The 24,660-nt window shown below is 35.2% G+C and overlaps 1 protein-coding gene across 3 annotated transcripts in view; it reads right to left on the reverse strand.

Annotated features, from left to right (window-relative positions):
• HEATR5B (HEAT repeat containing 5B) overlaps positions 1–24,660 on the reverse strand; it is a 98,318-nt gene that overhangs the window by 72,362 nt on the left and 1,296 nt on the right. For all 3 annotated transcript variants that reach the window (XM_055327221.1, XM_055327220.1, XM_055327222.1), the window contains exons 3-16: positions 21,719–21,930; positions 18,693–18,801; positions 17,022–17,171; positions 14,157–14,328; positions 12,544–12,701; positions 11,117–11,366; positions 7,848–8,003; positions 7,100–7,350; positions 5,336–5,447; positions 3,652–3,804; positions 2,505–2,604; positions 2,079–2,188; positions 976–1,139; positions 262–437 (exon numbers count right to left, since the gene is read on the reverse strand). In XM_055327221.1, coding sequence (XP_055183196.1) covers positions 262–437; positions 976–1,139; positions 2,079–2,188; positions 2,505–2,604; positions 3,652–3,804; positions 5,336–5,447; positions 7,100–7,350; positions 7,848–8,003; positions 11,117–11,366; positions 12,544–12,701; positions 14,157–14,328; positions 17,022–17,171; positions 18,693–18,801; positions 21,719–21,930 — 2,273 coding nt within the window. The remainder of the gene's footprint in view (positions 1–261; positions 438–975; positions 1,140–2,078; positions 2,189–2,504; positions 2,605–3,651; positions 3,805–5,335; positions 5,448–7,099; positions 7,351–7,847; positions 8,004–11,116; positions 11,367–12,543; positions 12,702–14,156; positions 14,329–17,021; positions 17,172–18,692; positions 18,802–21,718; positions 21,931–24,660) is intronic.

Raw genomic sequence — 24,660 nt, forward strand, 5'->3', positions numbered from 1 at the left:
TGTTAAATACTTTAACATTTTTAAATTTATTTTATTTTTTATTTTTATATTTTTTAAGCTTTTATCTAAATTCCAGTTAGCTGACATACAGCGTAATATTAGTTTCAGGTGTACAATATAGTGATTCAACACTTCCATACAATACCCGGTGCTCATCACAACAAGTGCCCTCCTTGATCCCCTCACGTACTTAACCTATCCCCCTGCCCACCACTCCTCTGGTATATTTAATTAAAATTAACTGATTAACTTTATACTAACCGATGTTTATAAGAAACATGAGGAAACACCACACCAAAAAGAGCCACAGAAGCATCAATGACTGAAACTCCAAGAGGGAGAGGACCAGGCACAGCTTCTCCAGCAGGTATTCGTAAGTAAATGGAGGATGGATCATGCTCCAGAGCCCCACTTCCAGATGCACTGTTTGGCTGGAGCTACAAAAAGAATGACATAAAAATAATTCAAAATCTACTTGCAGAGTATTAGGCATGAAGAATAGAATGAGAGGAAGGATAAAAGGTAACAATATAAAAAAATACCAAGAATGAGTGAATCTGAAAATTTCCAACAAAAAAACCCCAAGAATGATTGAATTTGAAAATTTTTAAATAGATAACAATGTGATTTGGCTATTAAAAAAAAGCCATCAGGAACAACTTGCATAATTTTAAGAAAATGCTTATTCATTCTAAAACATTTTTATACAGCCCATCTTAAAATGTGCAAGCAAAACACTATCAGGATAACTTAAACCCACAAAACACTCGTTAAAAGCAGCTTTCTTTCATAAATCTTTTTCAAAAGACTGTAAAAAATTTACTTTTCACTATCTACCATCAGGAAGCTATCTTCAAATGTCTAAAAAAGCTAAAATAAACTTTAGTCTGCAATATTTTCTTTTTAAATTATGATGTATGATAATACTATTGCTTTTGATTAAGTTGTATTTCAGTTCTCTGTATGGTTTGCTACCTGGTCTTCAATTGATTTATGATCAGTTTCTTGAAGCCAGGAACCAAGAAGAACACTGTCATCGTAATGGCAGAGGGATCTGAGCAGGGACGTGGTCGTGTTGGCTGAATTGTCAGTCAAAGTGAATTCTGCTACCAGTTCTCTAAGAAGTGCATTGAAAGATCCTAAAAAAACAGAACTTCAGATCAGATAAGAGAGAATAATTTTTATGAAAATTACAATCATGGCCCACAAAAAGAGGTAACATGTTCTACAGGGCTTAAATAATGAAGTCCCTGTTCTCTTTTTAGAAGAATCTATATTAAATAGTTTAATGCTGGTTTTAACATAAAATAACGGTACTTTCTTTTTTATTATATTATGCCTCTTAGCCCAATTTAAAGTAACAAACAGAAGAAATATTTATATTAAATATTACATTCAATATTTAAATATAAAACATTTAAATGTAATAAATTTAAATATGTTAAATATATTTAAATGCTTTAAATATCTATTTAAGTATATTAAATATGACACGATTATTTATTATTAATTATTCAGTGATGTGCAAACATTGAAACAGAGCACATCAGAATTCTTGGGCATGGCTGACTTGAAGACAAGTCAACGGCTTATTTTATTATTAGCATTTTATATAATATTTGATATTTGTAAAGTACATCATTATGCTCTGTCAAGACTTCTAAGTTATTATCTATATTATAATATATATGAAGCAGTTTAGGAGAGTAATGAAAAGCATAGACTTTAAAGCTGAACCAGTTGGTTTGATTCCAAACTCTGCCACTTACTAGATCTCAGACTTGGGCAAGTTACCTTACCTCTCCGTACCCAAGATTCTCCATCTATAAAATACAGCTCAGTTATGAACTTCATAAAGTTGTGGTTAGAGTCAAAGGAGATAATACATGTGAAGGGATTAGAACAGAACTGGAATACAGTAAGTGCTCAATGAGTGTTAGCTACTCTATATGAAGAAAAGTAAAATGGTTGTCTTCCTCGGCAAAGTCAGGGGAGAGCCTTCGTCAGGACTCTGTAATATAAAGAACTGGAAAGGTATGTTGAAGAATTTTTAATTAGACACTGTAAATTTTATTTACCTTCATAAGTTTTTGGAGGTAACAAAGCCAAGATATCATAAAGTCTTAAACGGACCATTGCAGCACTAGCTTTCAGATGAGCTCCATGGGCTTTAATTACAGACGGAATGCTAAAATATCAAAAGTATAGTTGGTATCAGCTTACTAGAATAAGTGTTATTCATAAACATTGCCAGCAATGTATCGATGTACTGTCAAACTACATTGGTGAGTATTACATTTTCATTTTAGTTTATTCTGTGGCCTTTACTGGAACGCTATAAAATATAATTTTATTTCAATCCATACCATTACTATGATTTTTAAGGTCATTTTAAAACAGTAAAGTTTTATATGTTTCGTATATGATGTTAGAGGGAAGTATAAAACATGACTATTTATAAATATGTAAAATTGGATATCAATTCGTCATAACTGCTTACTTACTGTGACATCATAGTCATGGCACATTCAATCGGGGTCATCAATTTTCTAATCACATCTTCAGTTAAGAGCTCAGGGCAATGTGCAACGAAACTCCTCATTGCTAGATAAAATTTTTAAAAAAGAAAATTTAGGATAGCATTTGTGAAATTAAAAAAATTATTAAAAAATTATAGAATTATATAAAGATACCTATTACTCCATTACTATAAAATATAAGGTTCTAAAATCAAGTCAAACCAAAAGAAGAACTAATTGCAACTACAGAGAAATATCATTAGAAAAGGCTAGAAGAAAGGTGGAGGGAGGGAAGATATCTGTTAGGGAGATTTCTGTGAGTGGGAATGCAAAGATCTTGTAACATCACTAAATTCAGATAACTACAAAAAAAGCAGTTTCAAGACAGAACCAAGAGTGGACAAAGGGCTTAGTGAGAAGAAACATCTTTGCTGCCCTTCAGCAACAGAACTAAGACAAAAACAGCTCTTAGATGTGTGGGAACAAAACTGACACCTTGGCCTGTTGCCCTTATGCTTTAGCGTATATCTATTTCCCACAATTTGGAAAAAGAAGCACTTTTTACTCTGAGATAAACCAAAAAAAAAGAGTCACCCAGTGTAATTCTAGTTCACAAGTGAAACCACACTTGAGCCTTTCCTGTAAGTTGCTGACTGCTAAACAAAAACAACTTTATTCATAATTTTTGTAATGCTGATGTCTGGAAAAAATGCATCAACATTTACAGATTTGATAATGATAGCTGTTTGTCCATTATGAAAAGACTTACTGTCCATTCAGTGACCTTGGAGATCCTGAGTTTCTTCTTCCTTTGAATACATACTGGATTGTTTATATGGTGGCCAGTGCAGTTCTGACAGGTAGATGACAGTAATGACTGGGAATCAAGAGGCCTGGGCTCTGGCTCTAGTCTTACCACTAATGCTAACTAACCTCTTTTCAGAGTGTCAGTTTCATTTCTATTTCAAAATTAGCAAACTGGCACAGGTTATTTATAAAATTTCTTTTTAAATCTGTAAGTCTATGAATTTATCATTACACATTAAAATAAAAATTCGAAGTAATAATTTCCCCTCCCCTCACAAATATTTTAGTAATAATATTCTGAAGGTACAATCCATTCAGTTCTTACCACATAAAGCTCCAGCACGACCTTCCAAAGTTACCTGCCAGGTAAAAGAATCGCCTCGGGCCTTCTCAGCCTCCAATTCCTTTAGAGAACGGGGAAAAACATTTCGCCACAGTAACAACATCTTGGGCAGATGGTAACGAACTACAGATGGTCCTATTGGAGGAAACGAGAATGCAAAACTTAACGTATAAACCATATATATAAGACATACATTACAAACAATAGTCAGAGCCCTGCACAGGCTTTAACAGTACTTATCGTTTCACTCTATCTGTAAGAGCAAGATTTTCAAAATGTGTCTTCTATTTTCCAGTTTGATTGAGAAATAATTGACATACATTGCTGTATAAGCTTAAGGCATATACAACATGATGGTTTGAGTTACAAATAATTGTAAAATGAGTACCATGACATGTGCAGCCAACATCCATCATCTCATATAGACACAATAAAATGAAAAAAGAAAAAAGAAAAACTTAAAAAAAATTTTCTCCTTGTGATGAGAACTCTCCGGATTGACTTTCTTACCAACTCTCCTGTCTGTCACAGCAGTGTTATCTGCAGCCACCTGCCACACACCACATTCCCTCCATACTTAATCATCTCAGAACTGCAAGTCTATGCATTTTGACCACCATCCTCCACACTTCCCCAGTCCCCCACCTCAAAATGTTTCTTATTCAGAAGTAAAATAACGTGATATCAATATTTCTAGCAGCCAAACAATCCACAGAAAACACTTTAAAAGAAATTACCCAACTATATTCAGAATGGTAGATTATGTATTATCAATAATAAACTACATCTGGGACACATCTTATGTATCTTTTCTATAAATACACAGGTATATAAACATAGACACCCAGTCCCACACACATACATCTATATATTCCTCCATCTGGGGTGCAACTGATATGGCTATTTTGTTTTATGGAGGAGCAGTATGTTTAGAACTGAGAACACGCATTCACATTGCTAAGAAACTCCTTTAACATATCATTTAACATATTTAACATAAATTTCTGGATGAGTTAGCACTTTTTATTTTCCCTAGAAAACTAGATCAAAGTATAACTTCCAAATGGTAGACACTAAAACCAATGAGTAATTTTGTAGTACACACGTGCACATGCATGCACAAACACACACACACAAATTTTTCACAGAAGCTGAACATATAAACTAAAAAGTAGACGCATCTCATTACCATAATGGCAAGTATTTCCATTCTGTGTACAGTGCTAAATTTTGCCTGCATCTCAGATTTGTCATAGCACTTAGGAAAGTAAAATGCAGAAGGGTAACCCCAGAAAAGCAGCACCAAGACTATTTAAATGTGACTTTATCACCCTACCAAAATCATGTCACTTTTGTCACTCTGGGGATGGAATGTGCCCTGATACTTTCATCTCATTTGGTTAACATTAACTTAAGCCAATTAGTTAGACCAGAGCTATTCTGATAGTAAAGGTGAAACTTTGTTAACAATTTTCTCATTAAATGTACTTAAGCAGAAATTACCAAAGATAGAAATCTCCCAAATGAGAGGAAAACACCTTCACCAATTTTATGTCATTTAAAGTCTAGAATGCGAAGTTTAATAGTTTTAAAATTAAATTTTCATTATCATCTACTGACAGTTATAGAGTTAGATAAGATCCTACTCAAATATAACTAACTATACCTAAAGTCATTAGTGCTCCAAGTAAAAGCCATCCAGCTTGGGTGCGCTGTAGAGACAGCCTGCTATTTTGGGCAGCAGTTCGTAAGAGATCTTCAGCAATACTAACTACCATCTGCAAGAGAAGTTTAGAATTCGATGTTAACTGAAACAAGTTAAAGGAATCAAATAAGAAAATACATAGCTAGTATGCTTTATTAAAAAAGAAGTTGTCCTTTCTTGTTGTTGCTGTTAACATGTTGTAAAACAGTGTCAAGATCTACTCAACCCTGATTGCACTGCTGTCTCTGAGGAGACTCCGCACAGCATCGTGGTTAAGAGACAGACCGCCTGGGTTCATATCCTAGCTTAGCTATTTCTCAGCTTTCTGACCCGGGTAACTTAACTTCCTTGCCTAAGTTCCCTGACTGGTAAAAATAGGAATGCCAATCTTACTCTAGCAAGGATTAAATAAGTTAACACAGCAAAGCACTGAGAATAGTGCTAGTCCATGTAACTGCTTAATAAATGCTCTTATTATTGGTAGTACTATTATCCTATATTCAGATTTGTTGAACTTCCATTATGTTTCTGCCATCGAGCTAATACGGCACTTACAGTTTTAGGGAAGTCACAGGAACAATGGTAAATAGCAAGCAGCACATGATTAAATGACAAAATAGTAAAACAGATATAATCGTCCTTTGTAAAGGGAAAGGTTATCCTAGAATGGAGTAGCTCTGAGGAGACTACATGAAAGAGATGGCACTTCATTTGGGCCTCTAAACAAGTGACCAACATGAAGATGAGATTCTAATGTATGAACAAAGGCATGAAGGCTGGGAAAGGCATAGGAAGAAGGCAAGATGATGAGTCTAAATAAAGCAGAGAAATGAGAATGAATGGGTTCAATGAAGGCAAACTGCAGAGATGACAGTTTAGCAGACAGAGGGATTTGTACTGATTCTCTGAGCACTGGGTAATCCCAAAGGGTCTCTGAGCTAATGTGAAACATGGAAGTGGTATGGGCAGACAGGAGAAAGACTGTGGGCAGGATAATCACAGAGGAGGTAGTCAAAAAACAAAGGGAGATGGAAGCTGTGGCTCGAGGAATAGCTATGGAACTTGTAAGAATGAATGGATCTGGACCTACTGTCCCAGAAAGAACAAGTTAAAAACCTAGCCCCAATCTATGTATGTAAAGATGCAAATAATATTTACACAAACAATATTCTTGAGAAAAAAATCATAATAATAGTATTAGTAGGTGTAGTAGAAAAAAAAACTGACTCAATAAAAACTATTCAACTATTATTATCAAAACACTAAATGCAATAACATATTCTGACATCTCTGAATATTAGCAATGTGAATTTTTACCTCTAAAAGCTCAAAGAAGGGCTCTGATTTCTACATAATTATTGTGCTTTTTATTTAAATAAAATACTACACCCAGACAAAACTTACTATTCCTATGCAGAATTAAATATCAAATTTTAATTAAGGTCTGTCAACTCCATACTAGCAGAACACTGTATTTTATATTATTATAGTAAAAATGGTATTTAATCACCCAGCTCAACATTAAACACAGTAAAGGCTATAAAGCCCAATAAGGGCTAAAGCCCTAAGGGGGGCACTTGACAGGATGAGCACTGGGTGTTATACTATATGTTGGTAAATCGAACTCCAATAATTAATCAATCAATCAATTAATAAAGTTTGAAAGGGGAAAAAAAGGCAAAAGCCCACATGACAGCACTTATAATGCCATGGTCTCTGTCATACCTTTCCTTTGGCATGAGGAATACCCAACGGACACTGATGAACTCCACCTAACAAAGCAGCCATTGCAAAGCTGTATCCACTAACAGCTTCTGGTGAAGTTTTTAAGTTGTTGAGCCGTTCTGCACACCTGTCTAGAAATGGTGTCAACTGGAATGGTAATGCCACAGCCACACAGCGCAAACACCAGGCAGCAGCAAGCCGCGCAGCCATACTTGGATGAAGAAGCACTGATGTCACAGTTTCCAAAAGTCCTACAGAGAAATACACAAAAATTGACCCTTTAGTGAAGTCCAATGATTTCATGTACTAGAAGAATACGTATAACACAGTGATTAAAATCAGAATCATTATAGTTTCACCCAAAAACTTTCAGAACTTTGTCAAAAACACATACATTATCTCAGAAATAGTAGAGAATTTTAAAGGAACATTTCCTACAAAAAACATAGTATAACTACATCCATAAAATGTAAATGTTGATGTAAAAATTGAATATGTATTCAACAAATTTTAGCCAATTATTAGAAACAAACTACCATGACTTTTTTTATTTGCTTCTCCAAATTTTATTTAACTATTTATTCAACATTCACAAGCCCAGCAAATCTTAAATAAAACCCACCTTTTAACAAATGATCTGAAAACTGCTAATTATAATGGCAAGCAACTAATCAGGAGTTAAGTATCAATCACACTTATGACTTTTTTTTAAATGGTAAAAAGAATTCCAGGAAGTGAATTATCATACCTATAGATGCTTCCTGAATAAGAGGGGATGCAGTAGCATTCAGGCTCTGCACCAGGCTCCCGAGTTCCTGAAGAGCACAGACCATCACATGCTGGCTTGCTGCGATGTCTGCTGCTCCAGATTTGTTTTCACCACTAGTGTCATTCACTACTGCTTCTAGAAGGACATAATCATGTTTGATATGGGTGAATTAAATTGTGACATAATTTTTTTAATTTATACAATTGACATTTTTATACCAATATTTCTACCAGTTTATGCCTGGGTATTAAAAAACTCTGTAGGTAATTACTTCTTAGAACACTTGCATAACTAAACACTGACATGACTTAAAAACACTGTTCAGTGACAATTTGACAGTACTTAAATACACACTGAGGTATTTTGCCTGCTTCCAGGAATACACTAACTTTAGCAAGCAGCAGCAAACTGTAAGTGTACCAAAGCACTGTCTCCACAGAAAGGCACCTGGGTTCCAATCCTAGCTCCACCAGTCAGCTACATGACACTGGGCAAACACTCCACTAATCCAAGTCTCGAGTTCCTCCTGAGAGGTTAAGGGCTCAGAAAGTATTGTGGTGAATGAAAAGTCAATTCACATAAAGAATAAAGTACCATGCTACCTGCAATAGGCATGCAGTCAATGTCAGCAGCCATTATTGTTACTTTGTTATTACCGTTGTTACCTCAAGTGCTGCAATATATTGATAGCAACACTGTCAAATTACTGACCAGGAAGCAGATCTATAAGGAAACTTGCTTTAGAATTTCTTACTAAGATGTTCCTCAAAGTTCCTGTTAGTTTTGCTACCCCTTTCCCTGATCTTTCAATAAAACTAAAGTGTATTTAACATGAGACAACTAAAGATTCCTCGTCAAATTACTAATTGAGCATATATTCTAGCATAAATCCCAGACAGATAGCATTGTATTTAATCCCGCTTTTAAGATTAAAAAAAAAATCAACTGGATAATCTATGATTTTAAGATTAATAACACTTACAGGACAGTAAAACTTCCTTACCTTTTTTGTATTCATCATGTATTAACAGACTATAAGACGAAATCAGAGAGGGAGACAAACCATGACAGACTCTGAACTATAGGGAAAAAAACTGAGAGTTGCTGGAGTGGGGCAGGTGAGAAGACAGGGTACCTGGATGATGGGCATTAAGGAGGGCACATGATGTAATGAGCACTGGGTGTTATATGCAACTGATGAATCACTAAACTCTACCTCTGAAGCTAGTAATATACTATATGTTAATTAATTCAATTTAAATTTAACAAATAGGCTATAAAATATATAATACACAATAACAGAATAGAATAAAATAATACATTACAGACTATAATTTTCATTTCTTCATTCTTAGCTATTTCTGGACTTGGAAATGCATAAACTCTTTTGATTACTAAACCACAGCTATTTATATCTGGTTCACTATTTTATTCCGACAATCTGGCACAGTATTTCTGTCACTTAAACATTTCTCCAACACATCATTGTACAAATATTTTTCAAGTTGTGAACCTAGGACAGATTATTATTTTAATATAGTTGAAGAAAAAGACCTCATTAAACACCCTTTAATTCACAATTCATAATTATCAGTTAGCCCCGTGGATTTAAAACCGTTTTGCTTTGGGCACTTGGGTGGCTTAGTTGGTTAGGCATCTGACTCCTGATTTTGGCTTGGGTCATGATCTCAGGTTTGTGGGACTGAACTCGCAATGAGCTCCACATTCATCACGGAGTCTGCTTATCCTTCTCCCTCTGCTCTTCCAGCCATGTGTGGATTCTCTCTCTCTCTCTCTCTCTCTCTAATAAATAAATAACATCTTAAAAAATAAATAAATAAAAATGGTTTGCTTGACCTATATAGAGCTAGAGTGTATTATGCTAAATGAAATAAGTCAGTCAGAGAAAGACAAATACCATATGATTTCACTCATGTTTTTCTTAAAAAAAAAAAAACAACAGATAAACATATAGGAAGGAAGGAAAAAAGAGAGAGGGAAACAAAACCTAAGAGACTCTTAATGAATGATACAGAGTAAACTGAGGGGCAATGGAGGGAGATGGGTAAGTGATGGGCTAGAAGGGTGATGGGCACTGAGGAGGGCACTTGTGATAAGCACTAGGTATTGTACATAAGTGATAAATCACAGAATTGTACTCCTAAAATCAATATTGTACTGTATGTTAACTAAAATTTAAATAAAAATTAAAAAAATAAAAAAATAAAAATGGTATGCTAAGTAAGCTATTATAAACAATGAAAATTATTTGTGAAATTATTTTTACTGATTTTTATAAAATACTTAGTATATATTCTTTAAATATAAGTTACTGGTTATTCTCTATTTATTAAATTCTTACTTCTTTAAAAAATTTATTTTAGAGAGAGAGCAAATGGGGAAAGGGCAGAAGTAGAGGGAGAATCTCAATCAGACTCCCAGCCTGACCGCAGAGCTGGATGTGGGGCTTGATCTCACAACCCTGAGATCATGACCTAAGCCAAAATAAAGAGTAGGATACTTAACAGACTGAAGCATCCAGGTACCCCTTTAAATTCTCATTTCTGAAGACCACTATTAGGCAATATAATTTGCCTGATTAAGGTTAAGAAAACTGAACTGTCCTATGGAATTTGTATTTTATCTTGTTTAGTTCCCTAATTGGATTACAAATTCCATGAAGGCAGGAACTTTTATCTCACTTATTATTCAAACCCAGAATTACTACTTTGCAATTTCAGATAATCAATAACTACTTGTTAAACTGAAAAATTTACAAAATGGACATTTCTTTTAATTATGAATTACTGAGGTTTCACAGTATAGCTAATAGTGGGCCAATAACCACCTGTAATTGTTCCTAAGTCTTCACATTAATTCTACTAACAAAAGGAAAAAAAAAAAAACATGTGTTTATAAAGCAAAAGGCCCAAACAGAAAAATTACAATAGGTTGTTCCTTAAAGATAGCAAAGCAATATGCTGCTGCATACCAGTACATCAGTACAGGTACTAGAAATTGAACAGAAAACCTAACCTTTTAAACATGCTACTCAAAGCTTTAAAAACTATTTCACTGAAATTATGTTGTTTTGATAACAAATAAGAGTATTCAATAAAAGTGGCTATTAAAGCATAGTCCAGAAAATGACATGAATTAAACAGATCTATTAGTATTTATTAAGAATAATAATATAAAACTAAGTGACTAAAGAAATCAGCAACATACATCAAGGTATCAATTCTTACCTACTGCTTTCATTTGTTTTCCAATAGCTTGGCATATTTCTTTGGCAGCTGCAATCTGGGCTTTTTCACCTAGCAAACTGCCCACAGTAGCTCTTAGGATAAAGGAGACACATCGTCTTGAGTACACAGCCTCTACGTGTGTTTGCGTTGCCCGAGGATGGGAAACCAGATCAAGTACGTGGGACAAGAATGTAGCAAAGCTACGCTCCAACCACTGACCACCCAATGTAGTTACAAAAACAACATATGCCTATAAATAAAGATACAACTTCAGATAAATTATATAAATGAACTGAGATGACATATAAAGCAACTACAGAGATAAATGATCATAGCACACAAATAAATTATATTTGAGATTAAAATTGAGAAAAATTAATACTTGAGACCTTTTCAGTACTTCTAGCAAAGGAACTACTGGTGGAAGTATCTTTGGCTCAAAACTGTCATCAGTAGCTTCATGAAGAATGCAAAAAGATAGTGGAGAGGGAGGGAAGGAAAGCTGAATTCACCCTGATGGTGAGGAAGGTAACAGATTATAGGAATAAGAAAACTCTCACATCCTAAATAAACATTGACCTAGGACAATGGATGTCCTTGCTTGTGACTATAAGATAAAAATGGTTTACTTCTATTTCTATACTTGTTTCAGAAACAATATATAGTTGGACTGATTTTGACTAAGATCACAAAGATACATCTTATCTTATTATCAATTATTCTTAGATATTAACCATAACACCTTATTTGGCTAATTATTATTATTATTTTTTAAGATTTTATTTATTTATTCATGAAAGACACACAGAGAGAGAGAGAGGCAGAGACACAGGCAGAGGGACAAGCAGGCTCCATGCAGGGAACCCAATGTGGGACTCGATCCCGGGTATCCAGGATCACGCCTTGGGCCAAAGGCAGCGCTAAGCCGCTGAGCCACCCGGGCTGCCCTGGTTAATTATTATTTTGCAATTTTAACTCCAAGTCAGGTTTAGTTTAATAAATTAGTGATTATTCATTTATGATTAATCCAATTGAAGTATTAACCAATATGATTTGCTACAAGGTCACTGAACATTAAAATTAAATGCCTCCAGCTATTTGAATATAATTTCAACTAAAACTGAATTATTTTACATCTGATTTTCTGCCAAGTAAAATTTGGGAAAATGTTGTTGGATACTTATATAAATACAGCAGACAAGGGCTAATTTACACATCGTTAGGAATCCATCTTTCCATATAAGTGTGTAATTTGGAATTTTTTTTTTGTAATTTGGAATTTGAATGTAATTCATTCATTTGGTAAAATAATTATTTTGAAAAAAAATAGACAATATTAAAAATCTGTGTGTACTGTCATTAAGAGTCTTCCATGAGATTTCACAAGCAATGTGAACAGAATTCTTTCATATGTATACATTACAAACCTGTGTAACTCCAACTCTCACTTCACGATTAACAGACCCTCCGACTTTTAACATCTCTCCACCACTCTTTAAAAAACCTGACCCTCCACGTAGAAATCCTGTGGCCATGAGTTCTAAGACTTCATCAAATGTTGCTCGCTTCACATTCTGGCGCATTACTTTCAGGAAGAAAAGTAAATTCATAAGCGATATATTTTACTATTTTGAATAACATTTTTAAAAGATTTTCTAATAAATCTGGCTTAAAATTCAAGTAATCACTTTTAAGGATTCTTAAACTACTACAAGATAGGTCCTTTTGTTTTCTTATAGTCTTTAAGTTTATAATCTACTTGAAAAATAAATTCAATTTTGAAGCAAAAAATGCTAGGAAAAATGGAAGGAGCTAGACATTAAAAGCAATTAATAAAAATCTATGCCAAAAATAGTTTAATAATGTTAACCTTGATATATATAACACGGTAAGACAAAACACATCTATAGCAGAAAATGCTAATTGATCACAGTCTTCATTCCCAACTGAAGTAGACTCAAAGAAACTTTGTCAAGTCCAAGCTTTCTATACAATGGTTAGCAGTCAATTAAAATGTCACTGGATTGCAGCTGAATTGCCATCCCTTGTACAGAGCTTCATATTTTACGAAGCCCTTTAACATACAGCTGCAAACATAATCCTCACAAAAAGTCTACAGGAAAGGTATAAAAGTATACTTTTACGATTAAGTATATAAACTTTGGAATTTGGCTGCCTGGGTTTGAATTTCAGCTCTGATGCTTACAGAACACTTCAAAGAACACAAATTACATAATTTCTATAAGCCTCAATTTCCTTGTTTATAAAGTGTGAATAGTACTTATGATTCACAGGGCTTTTATGAGGATTAAATAAAACAATTCAGTTACATGCTTAATTCAGTGCCTGGCACATAGCACTTAATAAATGTTACCTGTCATCATCATCATCTAGTTGCACAAACTGAAATAATTATCTTTAAAGATAAAGAGACTAAAGCTCAAAAGGTTTCATAGCTAATTAACATAAGAGCTAGGACTTGAATCTGTAACATCTGATTCTCCTTCGACTACAAAGAGGTGGAGTAGGGGTGGGGACAGTAGCATACGTGGCTGGACTCCCTCAGGGTCTACTCACAACCCTCACTGAGGCATCTCTATGGAACTGTAAGGCACAGCAGAAGTCACATGACAAATGCCTCTGATTGTTCTTACAATAAAGATCAAAAAAAGAAAAAAAAAAAAAGAATACCATACTATAAAATGGATCTACTCATCAGAGATTGAAAGTAGGGAAGCATAAAAAAGTGACAGATTCCAGTCCCTTGAAGATTATACAAAACCATTTCATAAATCTTACTTGCGTATATATCCAGTATACTTGATATTTACTATCTTGTGCATTATAACGATAAAAAAATGCCTTGTCTATATCAAGATAAATGACATTTGGATAGTTCTATTCCCTGAAAAAGTAGACAAAGACACTTAACAATTTAAATCTTTCAAGTGATTTGCCAATAAGAAATAACTCATTTAGACAGATTTCATATACCTTCAAATATCTGTAATAGTCTAAATCAGGGGTTGGCAAATGATACCTGTTGCTTGTTTTGGCATCAATGCTGTAGCCATGACTGTTCCTAAGAGTTTAGACACTGCCACTCGAACCCCATAATTTGAGTTTTCCAAAGCCTTAAAGCAGAGAGTGGCAATATTTTCTAATTCAGCAGTCCACATGAACACAGCTTCATTCTGTAGTTCTAGTAGACACTGGAATTTAATTTGAAGAAAAAAATAAATTACATTTTAGAACGTACATTTCCAGAGAAATAGTAACAAGAAATCAGATTTACTCTCTCTCCTGAAGTGACCAAAAGATTAAAATATACGGAACAACAGTTTTCAAGACACTGGACATGAGGCAATGAAGGACAGTAATCTTTAAGGATGGAAAACAAAGTTAACCCTATCAATTGTCCCAGCTTACTGCCTCAAGAGAGTTTTCAGTACTTAGGAAAAGACATTTAACAGTAAACTCCTATATTGGAAAGTAGAAAGGTCTCAAATCAATAAGCTCAGTTTCCACCTTAAGAAACTAGATGACAAAAAAAAAAAGAAAAAAGAAAGAAACTAGATGACTCAGAGAAAATTTAGCACAAAGTAAGCAGGGAAAAAAGAAAATAATAAAGATAACAGCTGATATAGAAAACTGAAAAGAAGAGAAATAAAACCCAAAGCTCCTTCTTTGAGATGACCAATAAATTTAATAAATCTCTAGCCAGGCAGATGAAGGAAAGAGAGAAGACATGAATTATCAAAATTAAGAATGAGAGAGATCACATCATTGTGGATTCAATATATATTAACAGAACAAACAGACTATCAGAAAGAGTTTCACGCCAATAAATTTGACGATTTAAATGAAATAGAAAACTCACTAAAGAACAAATAACCTAAATAGCCCAGTATTGATTTTTCAAATTGAATTTTTAGAGGTGTCTGGGTGGCTCAGTTGGTTAAGCATCCAACTCTTGGTTTCAGCTCAGGTCATGATCTCAGGGTTGTAGGATGAAGCCCCACCGTGGGCTCCAGGCTCAGTGGGGAGTTTGCCTGAGATTCTCTCCCTCTGACCCTCTCCAACGTGCTCACTAGCATGTGAGCACACCCACTCACGCTCTCTCTCTTAAATGGATAAATAAATCTTAAAATTGAATTTGTATACAAAACTAGGGAAAACTAAACAAGATCAATGGACTGTGTCAATGTCAACACTATTATACTAGTTGTAATATTATATTATACTTTTGCAAGATATTACCATTGGAAGGAACTGGGTAAAAGTGTATAAAGACATCTCTGTATTATTTCTTATAATTTCATGTAAATCTACAATTATCTTAAAATAAGAAGTTTAACTAGAAAACAGCAACAACAAAAATTGCACAAGAAATCAAATATAAAACAAAAGGCATTTGACAAAATCCAACAACCATTCCTGATAAAACCTCTTAGCAGTTAGAAATATAAGGGTGCTTGCTTCCTCAACTTGATAAAAGTCATCTAGAGAGACCAACATTTAACACTAAATGGTAAAGGACTGAACGTTTTCTCCTTAAGGATCTGGAAATAAGACAAGGATATTTGCTCTCATGTTTTTAATTCAAGATTGTATTAAAGGATTTAGCCAGAGCAAAAGATATCCATACTGGAAAAAAAGTAAAACTGTCTTTATTCTTAGACAAGATGACTGTATATGTAGAACATCTGATAGAATCTATTAAAAGAGTCTATATAATAAGAATTGGTAAATTGGACTTTGGCAAATTCCAAAACTTCTCTTCTTTCCCTTAGAAAGACACTATTTAGAGATGAAAAGATAGAACATAGCTAAGAAAAAGTATCTGCAAATAATGTATCTGATAAATATATTTTTATTTTATTTTTTTAGAAATATATATATATATATATTTTTTATTTATTTATGATAGGCACACAGTGAGAGAGAGAGAGAGGCAGAGACACAGGCAGAGGGAGAAGCAGGCTCCATGCACCGGGAGCCCGACGTGGGATTCGATCCCGGGTCTCCAGGATCGCGCCCTGGGCCAAAGGCAGGCGCTAAACCGCTGCGCCACCCAGGGATCCCTAGAAATATATTTTTAAAAATCCTATTAAGTACTATCAAAGCTCAAAATAAGAAAACAACTCAAAACAGGTATAAGATTTGAATAGATTCTTCATCAAAGAAGATATGGGCGGCAATAAGCACATGAAAATATGCTCATCATTAGTCATTAGGGAAATATAAACTAGAGCTACAATGAGACGTGGGTACATATCTATTGGAATGGCCAAAATGAGTAATACTGACAATACCAAATGTTGGTGAAGATGTGGAGGAATTAGAAATCTCATATGTTGCTGGTGGAAATGTAAAATGGTACAAGTATTTTGGAAAACAGTTTGGCAATTTTTAAAGAAGTTAAACATAAGTCTATCATACAATCTAGTTATTCCACTCCTAGGTATCTACCCAAGTAGAATAATGTGTATGTCCACACAAAAACTTGTATACAGATGTTCATAGCTTTTTCGGTAATAGCCTAAACTGGAAGCAATTCAAATGTCCTTAACAGGTGAAGGAATAAACTAATTGTGGTACAACTACACAACTTCTTTTCAGCAATGAAAAGAAATGAACTAGTGACACATGTAAAGATATGAATGAATCTTAAGATAATTATGCTGAGTAAAAGGAACCAGACCAAAAAAAAAAAAAAAAAGAGAGAGAGAGATAGAGAGAGAGTACATCCCACAGGATTCCATTTGTATGTAATTCCACAAATTGAAACTAATCCATGGGAACAAAAAGTATGCAATCACATTTTAAAACTTTAAAAGAAAAAAAAAATGTCGCTCTAAGAAGCAGCATGAGAAGGAATAGCATATATTAGCTGAGTACTGACCTTGGCAACTGCACATCGAACAGCCATTGATCTGTCAGTCAAGAGAGACCTCGCATTCTTGTAAATATCACGATGTGAGGAAGCTGCTGCACCGCCCAGTCCATTCAGAACCTTCTGTAGACTCATTAAGATTTCACTTCGCCCTTGAGACTAGACATGAAATAAATCAAAACTATGCTGTAAAACAAATTCCATGTTTAAACAAGAACACACCAAGACACAAAAAGTTTCCTGGGTTTTGTGGTCTCATAGTCTTACCTTTACAGGGTAAACAGTAAGTAATAAAAAATAAAAGTATCCTAGAAAGCACCTGAGAGGTAAGAGTAATTATTAACTTCTATTAAATAATATCTTGCTGAGAAATCAAGTTACAACAAGAAAACAGATTCTAATGTTTCCACAACATGAAGCACAACTTAATGAGAATGTGAAAACAATTTCAAAGACTTCAATATCGTATCTCAAATTTTCAGAATGTGAACAGTTAAGAGAAAAGTAGTTAAAAAGTAATACAACCCATCTAAAAGAAGACCCATCCAACACATTTAAAAAACCTGTCACAGAGATATACTAAGCCTTCACCTTTTTATAACTCCCCAAACTCATTTTCATACTCTCACAGTGCTTGGTTCTTACATCTTAGAGTGTACTTATTCAAATACAGATGTCTTCCACTAGACTGTAAGCTTTGAAGAGGTCAGAGACCGTGTCTTGTTCATCTTTGTATGCTTCCTATCTGACAGTATGTCCTCAATCATTGTTTAATAAATGAATTGACAAGTAGTTCCCAGAAGAGCTGTTGTCCAAGAAATCTTTAGCTTTCCAAGACAAAGGAATTAGATTATAAGAGTACAGGGCTTGGTTAGTTTTAGTTAACACCAAATTGACATGACAAAATAGAACTATTTTTACTCAATATTAGCTGCTGTGGATTGAATAGCGTCCTCCAAGAAGATTAATTCAAGTCTTAAGCCCCATTGCCTGTGACCATGACTTTATTTGGAAATAAGGATTTTGGGATGAAATTAAATAAAGACAAGGTCCCACTGGATTCAGGTGAGCCCTAATCCAATTACTGGTATCCTGCTAAGAAGAATTTGGATGCAGAACACAGATGCAGAGGAAGAACACCATGTGACAACAGAGGCAGAAATTAGAAGTGCATCTACAAATCAAGGAACACCAAGGATTGCCAGCAACCACTAGAAGTTAAGAAAGCAAGGAAAGATTCTTCCCTAGAGTTTTCAGGAGGATGGCCCTGCCAACACCCCGATTTTGGATTTTTGCTTCTAGAATTATAAGACAACGAATTTCTGTTGTTTGAAGTCACTGTGGTCATTTACTACCCTAGGCAAACCTAGGAAACTAATATATTAGCTATGGCACAAAAATAAAACAGCAATGCAAAAATATCCATAGGCTAAATAAAAAATAATAGGCAAACCTATTTTTTGCCAAGGAAAAGCATTCTTTCTCTTCCCACTGAAATATAACATACATTAAAGATGGAGCAAGTGATATTTTTTTTGCAAGTAATAATCTTAAATTACCTTCTTGCTCAGCAGTACAAAGTACCACAGGGACAGAAAAAAAGGTAAACATATATTTTTAACTGACATCTAACTCCTGCCACAAGCAAAACATTTAAACAATATTTGTTGTAAAACTTACCTCTGCACTTTTCAGAGATTTCAAAAGATTATTCACTGTCTCTGGAAATGCACTTCCTAACATTCTCCCCATTTTTTCATAAAATGCTCCAACACAAGCCACTGCAGCCCTGTAAGAAGTGATGTCTTCAATGTTCAGGTTAATAATACAATGTCATGCTATCTTTCTGGTTTTCAGAAATCAATTTGTATTTGTGCAGGACACTTTTGGCTACGAATCCTTAATTTTCACCTTTCAAAAACATCTTGTTTATTGATTCTTTAAAAAAAAAAAAAGATCTTTATTTATTTATTTATTCATGACAGAGAGAGAGAGAGACAGAGACACAGACACAGGGAGAGGGAGAAGCAGGCTCCATGAAGGGAGCCTGACGTGGGACTCGATCCCAGGTCTCCAGGATCACACCCAGGGCTGAAGGCGGCGCTAAACCGCTGGGCCACCGGGGCTGCCCTATCGATTCTTTATAATCACAACAAATACCATAGTTAACCAAATTGTATTTTTTTTAGGAATATAAGAGAATAAATATATATTCATATAATAAATCATACCCCTCCTTTGGAAAGAAACTCAAGTTTTCCTTTCATGAAGACTTCCCAAATTATGTCAATCTGCAAGGATTCCTTCTCTTCTCTCATTATATATATATAACACTTAATGGTAACCACTCATATTTCAAAATAAATATTTTATTTACTGTGCTTTGACTTGATCATTTAAATGTATTTTGGGGCACCTGGCTGACTCAGTCAGTAGAACATGTTACACTTGATTTCAAGGTTGTGAGTTCAAGCCCCACATTGGGCGCGGAGCCTACTTAAAAAATAAATATAAATAAATAAAGAGAAATGTGTCTATCTTATCTTGCCAATGGAAATGTAAAATCTGGAAACAGGGAATCTATCTTACACATTTTTTTATTGCTCAGAGTTCCTTCCTTTTAATATACAAATAACAGTAAACAGTTACTTGTAAAATTTAATCTAAATGGCTTTCATGGAACATTTGGCTATACAGAGAAGAAATGTAACAAAAGCCTATCTCTTTAGGACAGAGGAAATCACTCCATCATCAGTTGTATGAATAGTAAGTAAGTGATTAGCTGTGAGTTTAGTTTGGAGGCAGGAGTATGGGATAGGAGTGAAGAGTGTAATCTTTGAAGTCTGGCAGATCTGTGACTACATCCTAGAACCCGTCACCTAATAATAGCTGTCCTGAGCAAGTTACTCTGAGGCAGAGACATTATTACTATCATATATGTAATAGATAGTAGAATCAGGGAGCCTATCTTCACCTGGTTGACTCTAAATCCTATGCTTCTTTCAATATTCTAGGCTGATGACTAAACTAAAAAGGACTGAGGTCACGTCAGAATATTTAGGGAATTCGTATACAGAACCCATGGATCCACTGGGAAATACCTATGAATAATAAGAAATATATAATAAATTCTATTTAAGCAGAACTAGAAAGTGATATGTGGATTTGCTAAGTGGTGGAGATCTAAACTACCAATATATTAACACAGCTTCAAATTCCAAAATAAACTGGAAAGCACTAGTGCTCTCTCATTTCTTCTAAAACTTTTGAGATCTACGTCTATCCCAAACAACACAAAATCTAAGCACAACATACCTATGTAGTTGAAAACAGACCTAAAAAATCAGTGTCCAGGTTCAGAATAATCTTCCTGTTTCCTCTGTAAACTATTACACTGGCCCAGGCCCCTTGCATGGTGTTCTAGAGATGTATCCTTGGCCATTCTCTGTTCCCAAACAGTAACTCTTTCTAGGTAACTTTATCCCTACCAAAGGGTTCCTAATCTCCACTCTCCTTTCCAAAACTACATTCTCAACTCAGAGCTCTGAAATCCAGACCATGACTTCAAACTACCGACTATACACTGTCCCTTGGATGTTCCCTCCTGTCCTGCAAATCAGCACACCCAGAAGTGAACTTCTCATCTTCCCCCTCACGACTCATTCCCTTATCTATTTTGCATCTTTCTGTAAAGCACTATAAAGAATCTACTTTTGTTTCCAATGAGAAGTTTCCTTTGCCTAAAAAAATAGGTTGGCAAACTACAGCCTACAAGCCAAATCTGGCCCATCATCCAGCCTGCCACCTGTTTTTGTAATTGGAACACAGCTATTCTATTTATGCACAGTCTGTAGCAGAGGTGAGTAGTTGTGATAGAGATGTATAGTCCACAAAGCCAAAAATTGTTACTATCGGGCTCTTTTTCATAAAGTTTGCCAATCCCTGGTCTATCACATCCATCTTCCCATCTTAACCACTTGTTTGCCTGACCTCCAAGTGCTCTTCCCTGTTGTTGATCTTTGGCTGATACTTCTTTGAGAGCCCTTCCTTGGCACTGAGCTCCCCTTATAACACAAGTGAGCTTATTTAGATATTACTTTCCCCTTGACCACTCTCCTCTTGTACCACATCTGCTGATTTTCTTATCTGACCCTTTCATAGGACATACCCTATAGCCATTATTATCCTTAAGACTTGCTCTAAAATGTATGGGCCAGGATCTGGGTAAGGCCCTGCTGATCTAAAGGTCAGCAAACTTGCAGGCAACATGGCCTCAATATCAGCTACTCAATTCTGCCACTATCACATGACAGCAGCTACCACCTGAATGAATGGGCATTTCTGTATTTCAATTAAGCTTTATTCACAAAATAGGGAGCAGCCTACAGGCTAGTTTGCCCATTCCTGTCTCAATCGCATCCCCTAGAAATTCTTTTCTTTTATCCCAACCAAGAATATTTTCTCCATCCAAATTTACCAAAAGACCTCCATGCAAACTGCTGACACCATACCAATGCTCTGTCGTTTGCTAAAAGTCCCAGTGACAATGAAACATATATTGAAAAAGAACCCCTTCCCCAGACCTGCTCAGAGCTTTCATTGTCAAGCACCATGCCTCAGGTTCTACTGACCTGGGGGTCTTTATAATCAGTATTTCCTTACTAAGTTACTGTAAAAAAAAAAAAATTGGCAAAGTAAGTACTTACAATTTTGTTGGTAAGTAGGCTGCAGTGTCATCTTTATTTCTGATAATGTCATTACATTTATCAAGTGTTTGAAAGACAGTAAAAGTATCCCCAATGCTATAAAGAGCTGCAAGATTTTTAGCTAACAATTTTCGTGTAGGTGGTCCAGGTGAACTACTTATTAATCCAGTTAATTGTTCAACAAGTTTTTTCTGTTTTTCCTTTACATCAGTCTGTTACAAAAAATAAAGAACATTATCAGTTTTTCTTATATGTGTCTTTGTCACCTTTTAATCACAATTTTAAAACACTTAAAAAGTTAAAATCTACATTAGGCATTAAACCATAAAAGAAAATTTTCAGATAAGGAAAAATTTGGTAAGAAATGAACCATTCCTTTCCAGACTAAATATTATCCTTCCTTCCCCTTCAATGCCAAAAAGTTAGCTAACAATAAATGTGACTACTCTAGATCCAAAAAGTTTCCACACCAACTTACTAAGAAACCAACAGTCAAAGGATGTAAAATAATGGGTATATGGACAACTGATGTCTTAGAACCTAGCAAGGCTGCCTTGTAAAAGCAAAGTCAGTAGTTTGTAAGTTATATAGGTCAGTGAAGAAAACTGAAAGAAGCTCTAAGAGCCAAAGACAGAATAATAAAAAAAAAAACTCAGATATATTTGTAATCAATACCAAGAGTTCATTCAAGAAATGCTTATTGTGCCCTTATTACATGCCATGCACTATTGTATGCACTGTGGTGAAACAGTGAACACAACAAAGTCTCTGTCCTCGTGAGTTTATATTCTAATGGGGAAAGACACTTTACCAAATAAATGAAGAGTGTGAGCTCTTCCTATTTTGTACAGATTAGTAAAAAAGCCCTCTGAAAAGAAGTGAAGGGGTGAGCTATGCAGATATCTGAGATAAATACATTTCAGGCAACACGAACAAGGGCAAAGGTGGAAGTTTGCTTAGTTGAGGAGAGCAAGAGGCCAGTTTGGCTGCGGCAGAGTCAGAGTGAGGAAGCAGTGGGAGATGAAGTCAGAAGGGTAGAAGGGACCAGACTGTATAGCATCCATTACATACCATTGTAAGAATTTTCTACTTCATTCTGAGTAGGAATTTGAAGCACAACAGGGACATGATCAGAGTGTTTTAATAGGCACATTCTGAATATTGAGCAAAGAACACTCTACAAGGTACATGGCTGGAAGCATGGTGAGCACTTAGGAAGCTGCTGTAATAATCCAGATGAGAAATGAGGGTGGGAACAATGGCACTGATGACAAATAATTGAATTCTGGACATATTTGGTGTGTAGAACCAATAGGATTTGCTGATGAATGTGATGTGAAGTTTGAGAAAAAGAGAGAAGTCAAGAATGACTCTAAGGTTTATGACCTGAGCAACTAGAAGGGAAAAATGTTCATTTCCCGAGAAGATGAGCACTAGGCAAAGGACATGTTTGGGATGGGGAAATCAAGAATTTGGCTTTGAATATGTTAATTTTGAGATGCTGTTTAAGAGAGAAAGAGGTAATTGGATATCTGGGAGTCATTATCTTATAGATGGTAGTAAAAATCATGAGATTATGGTATCATTAAAGGAACAGATACTTGTATATACTCATTTTTCAATTTCACAACAAAACTAAAAATATAGTAAGTGTTTCAAGGTAAAGGATCAACTATGTCAAAAGCTGCTGATGGTCAACTGAGACAGAATACTGATCACTGGTTGGAAGAATTTAAGATCACTGATGACTAGACAAGAACCATTCCAGTGGAATGGAGGCAACAAATATTGTTAGAAAGAGCTTAAGAGAAAAATAGAAACTTTGAGCTCAGGATCGTAAATGAATCTATACATTAACTTTGTCTCTCCAGAAATACTACTAAAACTATACTAAAGAGCAACCCCCTGCCCCCCCCCCCAAAAAAAGCACAAATCTACAAGAGCAAAGAAAACAGGAAAAACAATCAACAGAAAAAATATAGAAGCCAGGTATCCCAATAGGGAAAGCTGAGAAGACACCCAACTTACAACACAGAATCCCATAAAGCTCATGTTTGTTTAGTTGTTGTTTGAAGCTGTAGGTGCTTTCAGAGGAGGGAGTGAAGTTGTGCCTAGGACTGGAGGAAATGGTTGAGAGTCTAGAACCTGTAAGGCTCTCATACCGTTCTCCATTCTGAACTTAGGGAGCTCAAGCACAGCTGTGGGCTGGGAAAACTGCACTGAACAGGGGGATTAAATGAAAGTTTACATACTGGATGTTGAAGTCTCTAGCCTTCTGCCCCCAGCTCCTAGAATCGAGGCAGCTGGTAATACAACCTAGGACACTAGAGTAGAAATGTCTCTTCCAGGGAATGAGTAGCTAAGAGAAACCTATGATACCAACATCAGGGGATCCTCAAACAACAGGACTATCCTACAGTGAAATACAGTTAATGAACTTCCCTGCCCAGAGAACTCATAACTCATTCCCAAATTTAAGCAGACAGCAAAATATGATCAGGTATGTGAGGAACCTGCCTAATTTTAAAAGCAGGTAATAAAACGTACACACAATGAAAAGCAACCAGAATAAACAGACTATGTAAGAAGAAGAAAATAGAAAAAAAAAAAACCTATTATAACTCCTCAGAGACATAAGTGAAGATATTCAGATTGCTAAACAGCACTGAGGGACCACCTGAAGTTGGAGATAAATGTATTTAAAATGATGGCAGTCACATAATCATATTTTTCTCCAGTCACATTCAGCTGTCCACATAGAGACATGAAGTAGGCAAAAAGCTAGGTTCAAACAAGATTCAGGTTTTGCCACAAAATGGACAAAGGACAGATAAAAATTCCTATTCCAGTGTTACATTCTCAATTCCACAAGTGACCCACAACCTTTCCAAAACATAATACTTGTTTCTTCACAAATCATGAACATACAATATTCTTCATCA

This window comes from Nyctereutes procyonoides, unplaced genomic scaffold, assembly GCF_905146905.1.
Source record: "Nyctereutes procyonoides isolate TBG_1078 unplaced genomic scaffold, NYPRO_anot_genome, whole genome shotgun sequence".
NCBI classification, from domain to species: domain Eukaryota; kingdom Metazoa; phylum Chordata; class Mammalia; order Carnivora; family Canidae; genus Nyctereutes; species Nyctereutes procyonoides.